Below are 19575 nucleotides of genomic sequence, written 5' to 3' on the forward strand. Positions count from 1 at the left end.
CGCTACCTTCCTTCCAGGTGAGAAATTGTAGTCTCCACATCTTCTTAATGAGGAAAGCCATTAAGAAAACCTCATTCTACCATCTTGAACTCTCAGAGATCTTCCTGCCTCTGCATCCAGGTTATTAGTTTTTAACTATGCATTTCTCCCCCGACTAAGTGTCCCAGGAGGTGGAACTGGCCTTCAGCTGGAATCTCCATTCTACCAATGTTTGCTGATTTACTCTGTCTCTATGACAACGAACCTATTATTTTCTCAGGCTCAGCCAATGTCTTTGGAAGCAACACAGACTATAGGATTCATGGTCTCATCCCCAAGGAATTTATTCTCCAAAACCTAAGCCCTCTCAGTTCGAATCACACACTGTGTTCTCTGTGGATGGACAGTAATGGTTTCTGACCTTTAACCTGGTTTTGTGATTGTTTGATATCACCACATCATACATGTAGCCTTCAAGGGACAGGGCACAGAGAAGACGAATAGGAGCACTTCCATATTCAGTCTGTATAAAGACATTACTTATACCCCATGTTGTGGAAAGGTGTCTGTTCTCAGGTATTATGAATAGCTCGGTCCGCATGCATGGTCAGCTGTTCACTCTGAGTTACTGTGCCATCCCCATCTAGATGCCTCTGGAGGAATATAAGGTAAATTCCAGCAAATCAAAATAAACTCAGCAAAAGAAACATGTGACCCTTCCATCCACAAGATGAGCAAAACATTAAGGTGGGGCAATAGTGAGAAAAGCAAAGACATTACAACCCTAAAAAAGTGACTGACCACCTGCCGAGAGGGATAAGACGAAATTCAGAGTCTCTGGCTGCCTCACCCTGACCTTCCCCTCCTGTGCAGTCTGCAGCATAGCAGAGAGACAGAAGGCAGGTGTTAGGGTGTTGACTTGTTGCCTTCTCAGATTGCCAGCTCTCCAAACAAAGCACAACCTGAAGATTCCAGCACTGGCCTCTGTGGAGTAAGGCAGCATAGGTTCCAGTACTCTGGCTACACTTTGAGACTGGGTCTCACAACATAGCACTGGCTGACCTGGAACTCACTTTTGAAGACCAGACTAGCCTTAAACTTAAACAAATCTTGCCAAGTTTTATCTCCTGAGTGGTGGGATTAATATAGATAGACAGAATCACACAATGTGCTTGCTACTGAGCATAACATAAAAGGTCATAATTCAATAAATAAATACACTGCTGTTCAAGAGCAAAACAGTATTTTCTAGGAACTCTATTTGATTGAAAATTTAAGTTAAAACAGCTGAAATCATATTACATATCAAAGAAAGGTAAATCCCAAAATTCTACTCTTGATCTAAAATCTATAACTACCAAATGACATAAAGCAAAAATGTGAAGTCGCAACAACAAGAACTAGACAAGGGGCTGGAGAGATGGCCCAGCAGTTAAGAGCACTGACTGCTCTTCCAGAGGTCCTGAGTTCAATTCCCAGCAACCACATGGTGGCTCAAAACCACCTATAAATAAATAAATAAATCTTTAAAAAGAAGAAGAAGAAGAAGAAGAAGAAGAAGAAGAAGAAGAAGAAGAAGAAGAAGAACTAGACAAGACTGTCAGAGTTCAGAAGAAATTTCTTCTATTGGAAGGCAGGACAGGCTGCAGGAAAAGCTAGGACATAGCATCATTTGCTACAGCTTCTCCCCAAAGGGTGGATAGGAAAGCAGAAATTTGATCCCTCACCACTGAACACTCCTCTGAACACTTTAGAGGAGGGGAGGAAATAGGTCAGATTTGGATATTGCTTTTTAAAAAGATTATGCTTAGCAACAGATTAGCAATTTTACTTTATGAAGGGAATAACAAATTATGAGACATTTCCTCTTTAATTTTCACTAAACTGCAATTAATGTAAAGTTTTAATCTTGCGATATTTGAAACACTTGCAGGCACATAAATAAAACAAGCACTAACATTTATGTTGCTCACAAGGGTCACAACGGAACGTACTAAAGTTCTAATGAAGGGCATCTTGACATGAATTTAGCAGACAAAAGTAGGCCAAGGCCAAATAAAAACTAAGCATTCTAACCTTGAAAAGATAAAGTTATATGGAAAAAGCAGTGACACAATTATACAGAGGTTCAAATTTTCTTATTAGCATAAAGGAGGAAAATAATTCGATGTTATGCTACTAGAGTTACTTGTACTTACGAGAATATTAGTCACCAAAGGCATATAAAAATGAGGAAAATACATATGATGCATACGCTATAATGACAGTCTAACCATGTAAAATACCTACAGGAAAAGTTGGAGCAGTTGGGCATATGCACACATGCAGTAGTTTGAAAAAAGGGTACACGTTACACGTATCTATATAAAAGTCTGCATGTTGATTCTGAAGATATAGGGGACCACTTTGAATACTTAACTGAAAACAAAGCTATCCCTGCAGTGGGGACTGCCGTTAATTTCTCTCCCAGGATCCTGAAGCAAAAAATTAGGGATCATGGGTTTAAGGAACTTGAACTCACCAGTCCCAGAGTCTCCCCTCAGACACACTTCATACTGATAGCTCTGGGACAGGGTCCCATCACCACTGACATCCACCAGGTGACCAGGAAAGTGTCCTTCAGACAACGAGCAGCCACCCACGGAGGTCGCCCTGGCCCTCCTGCACAGCCTCACCCCCACAAACAGCAGCACAGACAAGAGGAAGAGGGAAGACACCGACGCCAAGGCAATGACCAGGTACAAAGTAAGCAGGTCTTCGTCCTGTGTGGGGTCGCGCGCCACCTCTGGCAAAGGCAGGTAGGGCTGAGAGAAGCCATCCACCAGCAGCACATGCAGAGTGACACTGGCAGACCGCGGAGGATCGCCATTGTCCTTGACCAGCAGCAGCAGCCTGTGCTTGGGCGCATCGCGCTCACTCAGCAGCCTGGAGGTGCGCACCTCGCCATTGTGAGCCCACACACTGAACAGTCCGGGCTCCGTGGACTTCAGCAGCTGGAATGACAGCCAGGCATTCTGGCCAGAGTCGCGATCCACAGCCACCACCTTGGTGACCAGGTAGCCAGGCTCTGCCGCCCTTGGCAACAGCTCTGTGTAGGGCGCAGAGGCGTTCTGCAGCGGGTAGAGCACGAAGGGCGCATTGTCGTTGGCGTCCAGCACCTGCATGCGCACTAGAACCTGGCTGCTGAGTGCGGGCGAGCCTTGGTCTGTGGCGCCAACGAGGAACTCGAAGCTCTGCAGGGCCTCATAGTCCAGAGCCCTGAGCGCGAACAACTGCCCGTTGTTGGCATTGATGGAGATGAGCGAGGAGAGGGGCAGCTGCGAGTCGTGGGTTGGCAGCAGCGAGTAGGTGATGTGGGCATTGGAGCCTGAGTCTGAGTCTGTGGCACTGATGGTGCCTATGTGCAGGGCGGGGCTGTTGTTCTCGTGCACAAACAGGGTGTAGGAGCTTTGTGTGAAGGCGGGGGCATTGTCGTTGACATCTGACACCTGCACTGTTATGGTGTGCCGGGTTGTGAGCCTGGGTGTGCCCATGTCGCTGACTGTGATGGTGATGTTGTACTCAGATCTGCTCTCTCTGTCCAGAGGACTCTCTGTCACCAGGGTGTAGAAATTCTTGAAAGTGGATTTGAGGATGAATGGCAGGGTGTCTGGAATAGAACAAACCACCTTTCCATTCTCTCCGGAATCCCTGTCTCCAACTCTGAAGATGCTGATTACGGTCTCAGGAGCATTTTCTGGAACTGAGCTGGTCAGTGAAGATATGGTCAGCTCTGGGGCATTGTCGTTCACATCCACCACCTCTATCAGCACAGCGCCCTTCCCAGAAAGGCCTCCTCCATCCGTGGCCTCGATTTCCACATGATAAGATTTAATTTTTTCAAAGTCCAATCCCTTTTTCAGTCGTATTTCTCCCGTGATTTCGTTTATTGAGAAAGTCTGTTGAACTTCATCTGATGCTTGGAACAAGCCATAGGAAACTCTCCCAAAGTTGCCAGCATCTGCATCCTGTGCTAGGACAGTCAGGACTGGGGAGTCTGGGGGGCTGCTCTCCAGGACCTGTACCTCATAGGGGGTCTTCACAAATTCAGGGGCATTGTCATTGATGTCCAGGATCAGGATTCGAACCATGGCTGTTCCTGACCTAGGTGGAGAGCCCCCATCCAGAGCTGTGAGGGTCAAGCTCAGCTCTGCCTGCTCCTCTCTGTCCAGGGCTCTGTCCTGCACCAATTCTGGGTATTTCTTGCCTTCACTGTTATTTCGAGTGAGGACATGAAAATGAGAGTTGGGGTTGACTGTGTACTCTTGAAGCCCATTGCTGCCCACATCCAAGTCCTGGGCTAATTTTAATGAAAACCGTGAACCTGGCTGACTGTTTTCTCGTATTTTCAAAAGCATTTCCCTCTCTGGGAATTCTGGTGAGTGGTCATTTATGTCCTGGATCAGTAATTCTCCTTGAAAATACTGCATTGGCTTTTCAAGAGACACCTGGAAATGCAGCACACAGGGGTCCACAGAGGCACAGAGCTCTTCCCGGTCTAGTTTCTCCCTCAGAAGCAAGTCTCCAGTCTTGGGATCCAGCAGCAATCGCTGCTTGTAATCATCAGACACCACCCTTGCAGACCGGGCTGCCAGGTCCCCAGATCTCAGACCCAGGTCCTTGGCCAGATGGGCAACAAAGGAGCCGCTTTCTGTTTCCTCCATGACAGAGTACTGAATTGTAGGCTCACTCCAAACCTGAACCAAAACCAGCATAAAAATAAAAGCCAAGACTTGCCTGTTTGGGTGAATTTTCTCCATCTTCTCCATGCTGGGAATGTGAGTGTTTGCATCCAATCCTTTAGCCGTCTCCCAGTGCTTTGAAACGCTGGCTTCTGGTTTCTTTTTAGGAGGGATCTTCACAACGTTACTGTTAATCTTACATTAATCCAGTATATCTTTGTCCAAGCCCCTTCATAGCTCCGTAGTGCATGCAAAGCTCTTGCCTGCGTCTTTTGTTCTGTTTTCTCACAAGCGATTCCTGGTATTGTAGTCATTTTAGTTACAAGCTTAGCCTGCAGCGCCACCCTGTGTCTTCTTGAGGAAACTGAAACCATTTTAGTTGTAAGTCACAACACTTGTTTTACTCTCCAAATTAATGCCACGTTGAAAGTGTATATGTTTTCTTTCCTTTGCCAACATTGTTTTTCCTTAATCTGCATAGTTTGTAAGGCTGTCCACAACTGTGTATGAGAGGAATAATGAGCACAAACCAGGAGACAGCCAGTCTTCGAACTCATTTGTTTAAGTTTGGAATGATCAGGTAAGCAAAACACAGATTCATATTTCTAAAAGTACTTTCTTACAGTGATGAAAAAGAAGAGTTACATGGTTAATTCCAGCAGTCTATGTGTGATTAGTATAAATTCTTATAGAGGGAATTCACTTTTGACATGCTCCAATGCACAGGTATAGGCGCATAGATCTAATTCATCAGCTGACCACCCGAGAGCAATAACGCTGAGTGCACACCAGAATCTGACCTTGTCTAACCTTCAGGTTCTAAAGTATTTGAAGCAGTTTTGTGCTCTAAGTTTTGATGTAATCTAAAACTAAAAAAAACCCCTACTATCTGTATTCAAATAGAAAATAGTATTTATGCATCTAAGACATAAAATCATCCAAAGATTTGATTTCTAATTTATTATATTTCCTTAATTTGTTTTTCCTTCAATATTTATTGGCTGTAACAGGACTCCTTGTACTTTCATGTGAAAAATTTAGAGACACTTAGCAACTTGTGAGAAAAAAGAAACTGGCATTTGGGTAAGAATTCCATTAAGTCATACACTAGTTTGAGGGTAATCTTTACAACATGGCGTCTTCAATCCATTACTGCAGTGTCATCTGCCCTTCTGTATGAAGTTCATCTACACCATTGTCTGCTTCCTCTCTAAGATTCTTCTTCCTTTTGAGTCCAAGAAACTTTTCTTCATTCCTGGTTTGTCCGGTGCTAATATGCAGAAATTGTTTATTTTAAGGCAATGATCTTGCCTTCTACACACTTGCTGAATTTTTTTATCAGTGTTTGCATTTCTGTAGATTATTTAGGATGTGAAGTTACTCCATCTGTAACTATATAGATGTTTTCTTTTCCAATTATTAATTTTCTAAAATGTTTTGTGCATTGAGAAAATTGTGTCCTTTTGCCCACAAGGCCTATTTCAATGTTATTGTTGTGTCAAGTCAGTATGTTCCCGGGTCAATCCTTTGCAACTGCGAGGTATAAGCTCATTCGGTGTTGGTGTTGCTTTGCCAGTATTTTGTTGAGGCTTTTCAAATCAGTGCTGGAAAGACGCATGGGTATATAACTTTCCCTCCCACTGTTATATTAGCCTAGTTTTGTCACAGTTGCCTCCCATGAATGAGTTTTTTAGTAGTTGCTGATCTGATCTTCATTTTTTCCAACAGTAATATTCGATATATGGTTTTATGAGAAGGGACCCGTATTTGAAGTATCAAGTTAATGTCATGTTTTCACAAGAATATAAATAAATACAGCAACTGCTCATTCAGAACAGGAATTTTGGGTGGTAGCTTACTGATGCAGAGCATAATCAAATTTGCACATTTATTGCCTAGATTGCTGCTGTGAGTTTGCCGTGTGTGTGTTGTTGTTGTTGTTGTTTTGTTTTGTTTTGCATTGCTTTGCTTAGTTTTGTTCCGAGACAGGATTTCTCTGTGTAGCACTGGCTTCCTGGAACTCATTACGTAGACTAGGAAAGCATCTAGCTCACAAATATCCACGTGCATCTGCCTTTGCAGCACTGAGATTAAAGATCATCCCACCCGGCTCTCCATGTGACTTTCACTCATCGATTAAGTTAGAAAAATTTTTTCCCAGGATGTCATTCTAGCACCTTAAAGGACACAATAACATCTAGGAGGAAGGTGACATTTTCTGAGGCCATTGCTTCTTAGAGAAAACACAGAATTGTAAGCCCCGAGGCAGGTTGGGTCTCGCTCACACACAACTACAAGAATGAAACAGAACTTCTATCCGTTTGTGACAAAGTTGAGCCAACCCCCTTATTTAAAACTTAGATCCTTTGAAATCCAAGTGCAAATGACTATGAGACTCCAGTCTCTATTTTAAAGACCATTAGTGTGGTCAGTGTGAAGCCAGGACAGCATGAAGGAGCTTCCAAAAGAAGGCAAGAAGCTGATAAAACATCATCACCGAGGATGACTAAGGCCATGAAAAGACGACTAGACAGCTTCAGTGTTTGTTCTCTCCCCTAGGACATAGAGATCCATAACCACATGGAAAGGCTGCAGATGAAAGAGATTTGATTTGTCCAAATCAAAAGCGGGAGATGACCACTGGGAGGTAAGTGCTAGTTGATATAAAATATGCCAAGTGGAATTGTTGTAAAGAGGGAGGAGAGCTATAGAAACTGCCGTGTATTACATGACTCTTGAGCTCTGGAATAGCAAATGTCAGAACGTGATGAATAAATGAAGTAATCTAAAATAAAATGAGACTTATCACCTTTCTAATAAAACTGGGGGGAAGCAAGTGTGGAAGAAAAAGGGATTTACATATAATAACTGAGAAGCTGGTGACACCACACATATAATCAATAGTATTGAGTGATGGAAGAGCAGTAGAAAATGTTTTCATTCTTAAGGATATCATTAACCAAACTATTATTGTTTTGCATTAAAATTGGACAGTGGGTTTTCAAGAAAGTGTCTAATTCCTGATTTGTTGTCTTTAAATAAAAAATGAGGGCTAGTATATACCCATGAAATTATGTTTTGAAAATGAGTAACTGAATCTCAATCTTGAAATTTTCATTCAATTTTGGTGCTGTCAATAGTAACCAGAGGGCAATAGAAGCACAGATTAGAGATCCAAGGATCTGAAAAGAGTTTTCTGAGAGTTAATTGGATAGGCAGAAAAATCTTGTATTGAATCTCTTTCCATTGTTGAAATTAAAGACATTAATAAGCTCAATTTGGAATTAAATTAAAGATTAATGCATTATTTTACAGTTCTCTGAGTTTTTGGGGAAACCAGCTCCATAGAGATTGGTGTTATTCTGACAAAATTAAATTGTTGTCCCCTTTTCTGAATATAAATTGTTCTTTTGGGGTTTTGTTTTTTGAGACAGGGTTTCTCTGTGTAACAGTCCTAGCTGTCCTGGAACTAGTTCTTGTAGACCAGGCCTGCCTTGAACTCACAGAGATTCTCCTGACTCTGCCTCCCAAGTGCTGGGATTAAAAAGGCATGTGCCACCACTGCCCAGTGAATTGTTCTTTTGATTTGATGCGTAGATAAGTTTAAGATAAATCTTTAAGTCCTCAGAAAATTCATTGATTTCCTAATTGTTGCAAGTTTATTATCCAGTGACAGCAAATTGAGCACCAGTTTTGAATGAGACATTGTGTGATGTACTACAAGCTCAACTCTAAGAAAACCCAAAAGAGGGCTGGAGAGATGGCTCAGTGGTTAAGAGTGCCTGCTCTTCCAAAGGTCCTGAGTTCAATTCCCAGCAACCACATGGTGGCTCACAACCATCTGTAATGAGATCTGGTGCCCTCTTATGGCCTGCAGGCATACATGCAGACAGAATATTGTATACATAATAAATAAATAAATATTTTTAAAAAAAGAAAAAGAAAACCCAAAAGAGCTCTTTGAGACTATTTGTTGTCTACTGAAGTTATTTAGCAGTAAGAGAACTCAATTTTTGTTTAATTTTGTTTCCTCTTCAAACACTGAAATTTCAGTAATACCAACTTGTCCATAAATGATAGTAACCTTAATACTAGAGAAATGATAGACAAAGTTATCTCTTTCACTGATATCAGACTTGCAGTTTGAAAAATGCCCCCAAAGTACAACAACAGTTAGCAGAATTGGAAGCCAGCCTAGGCTACACAGAGAAATGAGTAAGAACCTATCTCAAAATATAGGTGATAGCTGTAGTTTCAGAAAACAATTCAAATAAAAGGCTAAATGATTTCTAAGTTCCCAGAAATAAAAATAACTTTGAACCAAGACTGATTATTTTATGTCATCAAATTCAGCCCAGGTTATCTTATCAGCTTGGAAAATATTTGGGCCAACTTTGTAAACAGAGTATAAATATAGTCCATCCACAGATTAAATTATTAATAGGATCTGGGTCTGGGGGTGCAGATCAGTGATTGAAGGCACACCTTGAACACCATGGGCCCCAGGCTTTGGACACACACAAACACAGGCACCCTCAGACACACGCACATACACACACACTCACACACATGGGCATCCCTACTGATAGTATCTTCTTCTTTGTCTTCAGGTTGTAGATAGATTATCAGCATACAGCCCTTCCCTCATTAGTGTGATATTATACACTCTATATAATAATAATACCTCTCAAAAATAATTGTTACGTGAATTGCATAATTCCAAAGAAATTGAAGATATGTATGAAAGAATAAAAATCCAACAAAAATTTTCATACAAAATATTTAGGCTTGACAGAAAGATGTTTTCCCAATTATTCAGGATTCATCCCACAATGCTTGTTTACATAGATTTTTTATGCTAGAGAGCTTCCTTCTTGGAAAGTGATTCCCCAACTCTTGCAAGCATTGAAGAGTGGTTACGATCATGCAACTGCACTTATTAGTGATTAAGAATATGTCAATATTTTCCCCATAACTCTTAAATCCCCATTTTGCTTTCATGTACTTCTTGACTTTTAGAGGGTGATTATTTAGCTTAAATGACCTACAGCTCCATGTCTCTCAAAACGATATTTTCATTCTCGATGCCTGAATAAAGTAACTCCTTCGTGCATATGTGTGTCCATTCTTGACTCTCCAGAGTTACCAAAACAACTTTCAAGTTTTTATGAGTTCTATTATTTTTCTTGTAGACAAAACACTTGAATGTTAGATAGATATATCTGGATGGTAGTACAGTAAAAGTAATTTTTAAATAAATTTGACCAAGAAAAATGGTTGGTTATGCGAAACATTATAAAATTTTTTAACTCAAAATAGCCATATTTTGGGTTTTGGTTGCTTCCATGTGTTCTTTTTAGTTTTAGAAAAACTAAACTTCCCCAATGGTATGGCTTTTTCCTATTATAAATTTCTATATTTATACACTCTTCAGTTAAAATGTTGTAGAAAGGATACTGGTGTGGATTGGCAGATTTCATTCCCAATAATCCTACATCATGACAGATGGAAATAGAAAGGAAGAACCCATTGATAGATAGTTTCCCCGAGTCACCTTATTTATGGCAAGTAAGTATTAATGATAAAAAGACCAAAAACACTTAAAAGCCATTCATCTGCATAGTTTGTGGAAAGTTTATTGGGCACTCATGTTTATACAGCATTTATCAATCAGTTTATCATCCAAACACATGCCTAACTAAATGTCTTCTCATACAAGGTGAAAGCACACTCAGCCACTGGCAATGGCTTAGGTCAAGCAACGTTATTTCTGGTACATTTTAGAAGCCATTTTGGCCTGTATTTAAGCAAATAAAGTCTTGAAATACTAGCTGTGATTGTCAGTAAAGATGACAAATTGAACAATATACTCGTTTCATTTATTACAAAACATGGAAACTATGACAGATGACTGTATCTCATGCTCACCCTTCATTAGCTATACCCAACGCTGTGTGCAGAAGTATGGGTGAGGGAAACACATACATGCACGATGGCATTACTTTGTTCAGGCATCAAGAACGAAAAAGTCATTTGGGGGGACATGGAGCGACAGATCTTTTAAGCTAAGTGGTCACCCTCTAAAAGACAAGACGTACGTGAAACCAAAATGGGGCACTTAAGATTGTCATGGGGAGAAATACAGAGGATTAAAGAATGTGATGAGTGAACGGTATCAAGGTGTGGAGTGTGCACCTCTGAAAATGTTACAATGGTGCTGAACACTGAAAACTTACCAAGCTGGAGCGAAGTGAAAGTCAAAATGAATGATATACAGCAAGTTATATGCATAGCCTCAACAAGACACCATTTGAAGTGAGTGTTGCAGAAATCCATGCTGGTTATAATGAAGAGGAAGAAATGAGTGCCTAAGAAAACTATTTTAAATGATGAGAGAAACACAACAGAGTTATATATCCCCCACCCAAATTAGTGAAGGAAAAAAATGCATTAAGGCTCACAAAAGAAAAAACATTCCGTTTTAAAAAGGGATAAAAACAACTTAGAAACATATTGTCTCAAAGATTACTGAATGCAAAGGAAAATATCAACAACCAAGCAACAAATTCTGATTCGGTTATAGAACTCTAGGTCTCTCGGATACTGAACGTGAGCTAGGGGTTCTGAAACATACCATTGGGAATAATGGGGTTGAAGAATTTGAAATCTGTGGTCCCCGAGTCTCCAGCCAGACATACCTCATATTGATAATCCTGGGACAGGGTCCCCATGCCGCTGACATCAACCAGGTGTCCAGGAAAGTGTCCTTCAGGCACAGAGCAGCCACTCAGCGAGGATGCCCTGACTCTCCTGCACAGCCTCACCCCCACAAACAGCAGCACAGACAAGAGAAAGAGCGAAGACACAGATGCCAAGGCGATAACCAGGTATAGCGTGAGCGAGTCCTTATTATCCTGCGCGGGGTCGCGGGCCACCTCTGGCAGAGGCAGGTAGGGCTGAGAGAAGCCATCAACCACCAGCACATGCAGAGTGACACTGGCAGACCGCGGAGGATCGCCATTGTCCTTGACCAGCAGCAGCAGCCTGTGCTTGGGCACATCGCGCTCACTCAGCAGCCTGGAGGTGCGCACCTCGCCATTGTGAGCCCACACGCTGAACAGTCCGGGTTCCGTGGCCTTGAGCAGCTGAAACGACAACCAGGCATTCTGGCCAGAGTCAGGGTCCACAGCCACCACCTTGGTGACCAGGTAGCCAGGCTCTGCCGCCCTGGGCAGCAACTCTGTGAAGGGCGCAGAGGCGTTCTGCAGAGGGTAGAGCACGAAGGGCGCATTGTCATTGGCGTCCAGCACGTGGACACGCACAAGCGCCTGGCTGCTGAGCGCGGGCGAGCCTTGATCTGTGGCGCCCAAGTGGAACTCGAAGGTCTTCAGGGCCTCGTAGTCCAGCGCCCTGAGCGCGAAGAGCTGCCCATTGTCGGCGTTGATGGAGATGAGCGAGGAAAGGTCCAGCTGCGAGTCGTGGGTGGGCATCAGCGAGTAGGTGATGTGCGCATTGGAGCCTGAGTCTGAGTCTGTGGCGCTGATGGTGCCTATGTGCAGGGCGGGGCTGTTGTTCTCGTGCACAAACAGGGTGTAGGAGCTTTGAGTGAAGGCGGGGGCGTTGTCGTTGACGTCAGAGACCTCCACTGTTATGGTGTGCTGAGTTGTGAGCCTGGGTGTGCCCAGGTCGGTGACTGTGATGGTGATGTTATACTCAGCTCTGCTCTCTCTGTCCAGTGGCCCCTCTGTCACTAAAGTGTAATAGTTCTTGAAAGTGGGTTTTAAGAGAAATGGGAGATCGTTCTGAATAGAACACACCATTCTTCCATTGTCCCCAGAATCTGGGTCAGCAACAAGGAAAACAGTAACTACAACCTCAGGAGCATTTTCTGGGATTGAACTAGTGAGCGAAGATATGGTGAGTTTAGGGGCATTGTCATTCACATCCAGCACCTGTATAGCTACACTGCATTTTCCCGAAAGACCTCCACTATCCGTGGCTATAATTTCCATGTTATAATACTGAGTTTCCTCAAAATCCAATGCCCTTTTAAGACGAATTTCTCCTGTGACCTGGTCTATTACAAATGGTTGAGAAACTTCACCACCTTGAAACAAAGAGTAGGCTACATTCCCATTTATCCCAGCATCTAAATCTCTGGCAGTGACAGTCAATACTAAGGCATCAAGGGGGCTGTTCTCAGGGATCTGAACTTCATAGAGCGACTGTACAAACTGGGGAGCATTATCATTGATGTCCAAGACTTCAATGCGAACTGTGGTGGTCCCAGACCTAGGAGATGACCCTCCATCCACAGCAGTGAGGGTTAAAGTGAGCTCAGGCTGCTCCTCCCTGTCCAGGGCTCTGTCCAGCACCAGCTCTGGGTATTTCCTGCCATCAGCACGACTGTGAGTAACGACATGGAAGTGGAGGTTGGGGCTGACTGTGTAGTTCTGAACAGCATTGCTGCCTATGTCAGGGTCCTGAGCTGCCTTCAGAGGAAACACAGTCCCTGGCTGTGCACTTTCTTGAATTTTTAGGAGCATTTCCCTGTGAGGGAACTCTGGAGAATGGTCGTTTATGTCTGTGAGCTGCAGGTCAGTTTGGAAGAACTGCACGGGGTTTTCCAGTATGAGCTGGAAGTGCAGCACACAGGGTTCTGTCACCCCACACAGCTCCTCGCGGTCTGCTTTTTCCTTCAGAAACAAATTCCCGGTTTCTGAATCCAGCTGCAAGAGCTCTTTGTACCCACTGTGATGAATTTTCACCCCTCTGGTGGCCAGTTCCCCCACCTTGAGCCCCAGATCTTTTGCCAGATTAGCCACCAAGTATACAGTCTCTGTTTCTTCTGGTATGGAATATCTTATTGTTTTACAGTCAGCCTCCCACAAAAGCAACAGTATAGTAAGAAAAACGACTTGCCTTTTCTGTGCTGTTTTTGCTAGAGCTGTCTCCATCGTTCAGATGTAGTCCAGATGGTGCTCCTTCTTCTTAATCTTTCTCAATCCACACAGTTAACATTGGTGAAATAACCTCCAATTAAATCTTACTGAATTGCTTCCGGGAGTCTTTCCCCCCAAGAGCTTAAGTAAATGTCCCCTTCTTTCCTGGAACACTCAGCATTCTGATTCTGGGGAATGGCGTCCAGGGCATTCTCGGAGCCCTTGTTAAACAAATTCTTAGTCTGCAGCGCCACCGTGCGTACTATTCTAGTATTGCAAATAGTGTGGTTCACTTGTTCTCAGTTTCAGCACTATGTTTAAACACCCTTTCAGATACAGAATTATCCTCCATTGCATGCTCTGATCTTAGCAACCAGAAATTTTAACACATGTGTTAATTTTCAGTGAACGTAATTTTTTAAATGAACAAAATGGCATATTGATCAAAAGACGTTTTTAATACAGAGGTTCAATATAAAGGATTATCTATGAAATATTTGAATATTCCCAAATTACTCTTCATTGAAATGTTACATACATACAAAAACTGGCACTGAACTTAAGTCTACAGAACAGCAAAGAGTCACAAAGTTAATATAGATGAATACATCTAGAGGAATAAATAGCTCCTATCTGAATAATGTCCCCATGCCATTCATTATCTTCTACTCTGGTCCTCGGCACCGCACTGACTTTTATTGCCATAGGATATTTTTCCTTTCTTAGAACTTTTATAAAGCAGTGCCAGTAGAGCGCCTCTCTGTCGTGGGATCGCTCCCCGCTGTCATTCTCCTTGGGTAGCGGATCTGTGGTATGCTCTTTTCGTTGTTTATGACATTCCTCCAGGTTTGTGTTATTAGTTGCATATACTCCAGTTAAGGATCATTGTGGGTTTCAGGTTTGAGTTTGATTTGTTGTTTGTTTTGTTTTTAGACAAGACCTCTCTACATAGCCCCGGCCGTCCTGGAACTCATTGTGTAGATTAGGCCAAACTTGAACTCACAGAACTGCCTGCCTTCACCTTCCGAGTTCTGTGATTAAACGCGTGTGCCACCACTTTGAATTTTGAATGTTGCTCCCATGAACAATCCTTCATACATTCCAGGTATAAAATACGCCCATCATATGTATCAGAGCTGTTTATTGTCCGTCAAAGTGTCGAAATACATTCATCCTTGGCACACACTGTGAGGTAGTTTTCGGAATTAGCTGTGCTGTGCCGCCCCTGGTGACTCAACCCTGTAGTCCCATCTCTGGGAAGACACACATGGGATATCTCTCAAGTTCAGGGCCAGCAGTCTTTCTTTAAAACCTAGGAATAGAGATGCAGCTCAATAATAGAATGTTTGCTTGGGTTTCATTCCCAGCAATGTGAAAAAGTAATTCCAGCAACGCATGGGGATTCCAGCTGCTCCATAATCTTGTTGACATTTGATGCTGTCGTTCCAGTTTTAACCACTCTAGTAGGGATGCCATGGTGTACATTTAATTAGCATTTCCCTGGGGGTTAATGAAATGATGCAAACTTTCACATGCTTATTGACCATTCAGATGCATTCTCATGATGAGGTCTTTTATACATTTTTCTGTCTGAGGCATTGGTCTGATGGCTTCTTGGTCTGCAGAAGAATCTTTATTCTTAGTATAATCCCATTTTTGCTTATGTATATTGTAAATAATTTTTCAATTCTATGCTTTCTTTTTGAACCTTCTTATGGTGTCTTTGAGAAACAAAAGTTAGTATCTTTAACTTGGTTTGATCTGCCAACATTTTCCATTTCTGAGTAACACCTTTCTGCTATTTAAATCCTTCCATTTCCAAGGTCATAGCAAATCTTGTGAACTTGGAATGACTTTCACTTTTCACATTTAAATGTATGATCACCGCAAACTCAAGTGCATGATATTAGGGTCCATATTTTCACAAATCCGTTGCATTCTGTACTGAAAAGATGACCCATTGTTTCTGAGTTGTCACAATGTCCTAAGTCAGGTGATCATGAATCAGCTCAAAGATTCCATTTGCCTGAATATCAAAGAGTAATGCTATGCTCTCTTATTTCTCATAGCTCTATAATATGTTTATTATCTTCAGAGTAAGTTTTCCTCTGAAAAGATGAGTTTTAAGGAATTTTAAATTCACAGAAAAAAATAATTAAAGACATAGAGAATCTCCACAGCTGGGCACACCCTTCCTCCTATCATTCCCTCCAGAATGGTACATTTCTTATAACTGAGCTTCAATATTAGCACATTTTTTTCCTGAGTTCAGCACTTTAATTGGGATTCCCTCTGTGTACTCTACACTATATAAATTTGGATTAATTCATCATGTATCCATTTCAGAGTACCACAAAGTAGTTCCCCTGACCCCAAATCTTCAAAATCTGTTTATTTAAACTTCTTCTCTCTTTTCTGAATCTCTGGAAATCATTTATCTTTTTTTGAGACAGAGTTTCTTTGCATAGCTGTGGCTGTCCTGGAACTCACTCTGTAGATCAGGCTGTCCTCAAACTCTGAGATCCACCTGCCTTTGCCCCCTAAGGGCTGGGATTAAAAATTTGTGAAACCACTGCCCAGCTTACTTCGCGTTTTTACTGTGCAAGCTTTTGTCTTTTTTAAATGTTATGTATTAAAAGTTTTCTAGTTTTGCTTCTGCGATGAATATGTGTTTAAGTTTTCTTAATGCCTTTTCATGGAGAGTTCATTGCATTTTGATAATGAATAAGATTCTGTCTTGTGATTGCATCAGACTTTCTCAGTTTCACTTACTGAAGGATCTTGATCACTGAAAAGTTTGGTAAGTGATTTAAAAGATTGCAATAAATACCGCACCCCAGTTTCTATGTAGTCTAAAATTTAGGCTAATTTGACAAATACAAAAAAAATGAATAAAAATGTGCTTGGCTTTGCAAGAAGCTGCAAAACTAACTTCTAAAATAGCTGTACTGTTCTCATTCCCACAGTCCATGAATAAGGGTCCTTTGCGCTTCCTGTCACTTCAGCTGGTGGTGGTGTCCGTGTCTTGGAGTCTGGCCGTTCTGCATTATGGCTGTGCAGTTATCTCTTTGTTACTTGAACTTACTTGCATTTGCCTAATGTCATTGATATGGAGTCTCTTCCCATGTGCTTACTTGCTAACTCTGAGTCTTTTTTAGTACGTATTAGGATCTTTGACACATTTTTACGCGATATTGTTTTCTCAGTGTTGAGTCTTGGACGTCTTTATATGTTCTGGATAGCTCTCTTTAATCAAACACATCCTCTGGCAGCAATTTTTCCTGGTCTGTGAATTGTTTTTGTTTTGTTTCATTTTCAAATTTTCTTTGTAGAATCTTTTGAAGAGCAGAAATTTTAATTTGAATTAAATCTGTATCAGCAGTTCTTTCTTCTGTGTATTACACTATTGTTGGAGTATACTCAGCGTTATTTTGGATTAAGATTGCTTTATATTTTCTCTTTGTATATAAATACAGAATATATATTCTCCCCATCGAATTCACAAAGAAATGTTGAAGCTTTTGCTTAAGATTTTATGTTAAAGGAAGTTGTTAGTTTGTTCTTGGCTGCCTAGACCATGAAATAATCACTCAGAAACTATATAATTTGCAATACTGTTTGGCCAATAGCTTATGCATATTGCTAGCTAGCTCTTATATCATAAACTAACCCATCTCCATTAATCTGTGCATCATCACGAGGTCGTGGCCTACCAGCAAAGTTTCAGTGGGCACCAGCAGAGGCATCTGTCTCCTCCAGCAGCTACATGGCTTCTCATAAATCCCGCCTACTCCATCTGTCTGCATCTCTGTTTGGATTTTCCTTCTGGCTTTACTTTGTTTAGCCATTGGCCAAAAGCAGCTTCTTTATTAACCAATGGCAATAAATCATAATCACAGCATGCAGAGGGGAATCCCATATCAATTTTACAATTTCTATTGATTGTTTTAAAGGTAAACAAAATTTCATTCATAGATTCTTTCCAATAGACTATTATGCATTCCTCAATTGACTTAGATCTTTATATTTTTCTCAATAATGCTTGATCTTCCTGCTTTACAGTTCCCAATTAGATTTGTTTCTAAGGGTTTATATATTTGAAAGTCATTTTAAATGATTTTAAATTTTTTCACTTTTTCTTCATTTAAACAGAACTCACGCATGTTATCGACTTTGCATCTACTGGAATTCCTGACTCCACTGATAGCTTCTGATTGCAGTGTCTTCATGGCTTCTATGTATATGATTTCATCATTTGAAATATAATTTTATTCCTTCTGTTATGGCTTTTACATCTTCTTTGCTTTGTCCCTCTTGATGAGACTGGTTGTATAATCTTGGTATTAGACAGGGTGGACGTCCTCGTCTCATTGTTGATTGTCCTCAGAAATTATCCAATAATTTACCTCCAGTGATATTTACTACATATGTATTTGTTTAATTCTTCTTAAATAGGTTCCTTCTGTGCAGCCTGCACTGTTCTGAACTCCCTACATAGGCCAGGTTGATCTCAAACTCACAGACACCCACCTGCTTCTGCCTACTGAAATTAAAGGCATATGCCACCACATCTGACTACTGTATACTTTTGAGCATACTTAAAATTCCTTTCCACATTAATTTGTTTACATTTTCTCCATTTGATTGTGATGGATTTTGTTCAGAAAGTTTTTCTGTACCCATTTAGATTAATCATTCTGTTTTTCGCCTTTATCTATTGCAGTGGTACATTATAGTGGTCAAATTTCCAATAATGAACTTGTGTTAGAAATAGTAATTCATTATTTTTTCTCTTGCATATATCTGGTTTGATTGCCTTTAAAAAAAGAAAAATGATTTGTTTTGTCATTTCTTTCTTGCAGTGTCCCTTTGAAGTCTGGATGTCTAACCCATTCAGAGATGCTGGTACCCAGCTGAGTTATGCTATGTTGACTACTTCTACAAGTTTATATGTTTGCATTAGTTCTTATATGCCTGCTTGTAATAATTCAGTATGTGTAATAGATTTATATAATACCTTTATCTAAGACATGATTGATCAGATTTTATATTTTCTTCAGTTTTGAATTTCAAATAGCATTCTACATTAATTATCAAATGCAACAATATTTTCCTTATAACTTTTAACATCCAAAGATTAATTAAAACAAAAACAAATGCATTGTGTATGGAAAAACATGATAACTGATCAAAGAGACCATGGCCCACTAGTTCAGATGATTTCATCACCTGAATACATCCAAGTTTTATTTTTTACCAAATATCTTGCACACATTAACCATGCACACAATTCTTATATAATGTGTATCTTGACTCTAAACTTTCAGTACAAGTGAGATAGAAATAGAGGAGTGAGAAAAATAAGAGATAACAAGAGGGAGAGCAAAGATGGCAGGGAGGAAAAGAAAGGTACAGCAGCCATTATATGAGAAAAGGCCACTGGAAAGAAGTGCTTTCTCGTGGATCTGATCTCCTTGTACTAAGACTTCTCAGCAAAGTACAGGAGAGAGAAAGCCAAGCTTAATGATAGTAACTCCACATAGTAAACCTATGATAACCAGAAAGGAGAATACATGATGGTGTAATTTATCTGATAGAAGTTGTACATGTAGACTATATAGGTGTGTATGTATATATGACTTCTCCATCATGAAGATGTGGTCATCTCAATGCTTATATCTAAAGGAACCAAGGGAGGATTGAGAGATGCAAACTCAATCCCATGGTAAATATAAAGATCACATGAGGTCTTTAGTTGTCACAAATAATGAAGCTAGAAATAAATTATCATTGGAACAAATTTATAAACATAACTTTAAAATAATTCTACATATTTGCTGACTGACAGTCTTGGGGTAAGCTGAGGTGACATAGAGTCAGTGGGCTGGCGTAGCAGGGAGAAATAAAGACGTAAAGTCAAGGGACATGGAGAA

General features: G+C 41.0%; 1 protein-coding gene across 4 annotated transcripts in view; it reads right to left on the reverse strand.

Annotated features, from left to right (window-relative positions):
• Positions 1-19575, reverse strand: part of LOC121453419 (protocadherin gamma-C4) — a 725389-nt gene that overhangs the window by 386585 nt on the left and 319229 nt on the right. Inside the window, exons 1-2 of one of the 4 annotated variants that reach the window (XM_041660209.1) lie at positions 12914-13800; positions 1929-4043 (exon numbers count right to left, since the gene is read on the reverse strand). The exons of 1 other annotated variant lie outside the window; for it this stretch is intronic. In XM_041660209.1, the coding sequence (XP_041516143.1) occupies positions 2394-4043; positions 12914-13657 (2394 nt within the window). In that variant the 5' untranslated portion in view covers positions 13658-13800 and the 3' untranslated portion in view covers positions 1929-2393. Of the gene's footprint in view, positions 1-1928; positions 4044-11398; positions 13801-19575 lie in introns of those variants that run through there. 2 more of the 4 variants (XM_041660207.1, XM_041660203.1) reach the window with 2 other exon arrangements.

Source organism: Microtus oregoni, unplaced genomic scaffold (genome assembly GCF_018167655.1).
Source record: "Microtus oregoni isolate MIOR12 unplaced genomic scaffold, Mior012 000011F_ref0000422, whole genome shotgun sequence".
NCBI classification, from domain to species: domain Eukaryota; kingdom Metazoa; phylum Chordata; class Mammalia; order Rodentia; family Cricetidae; genus Microtus; species Microtus oregoni.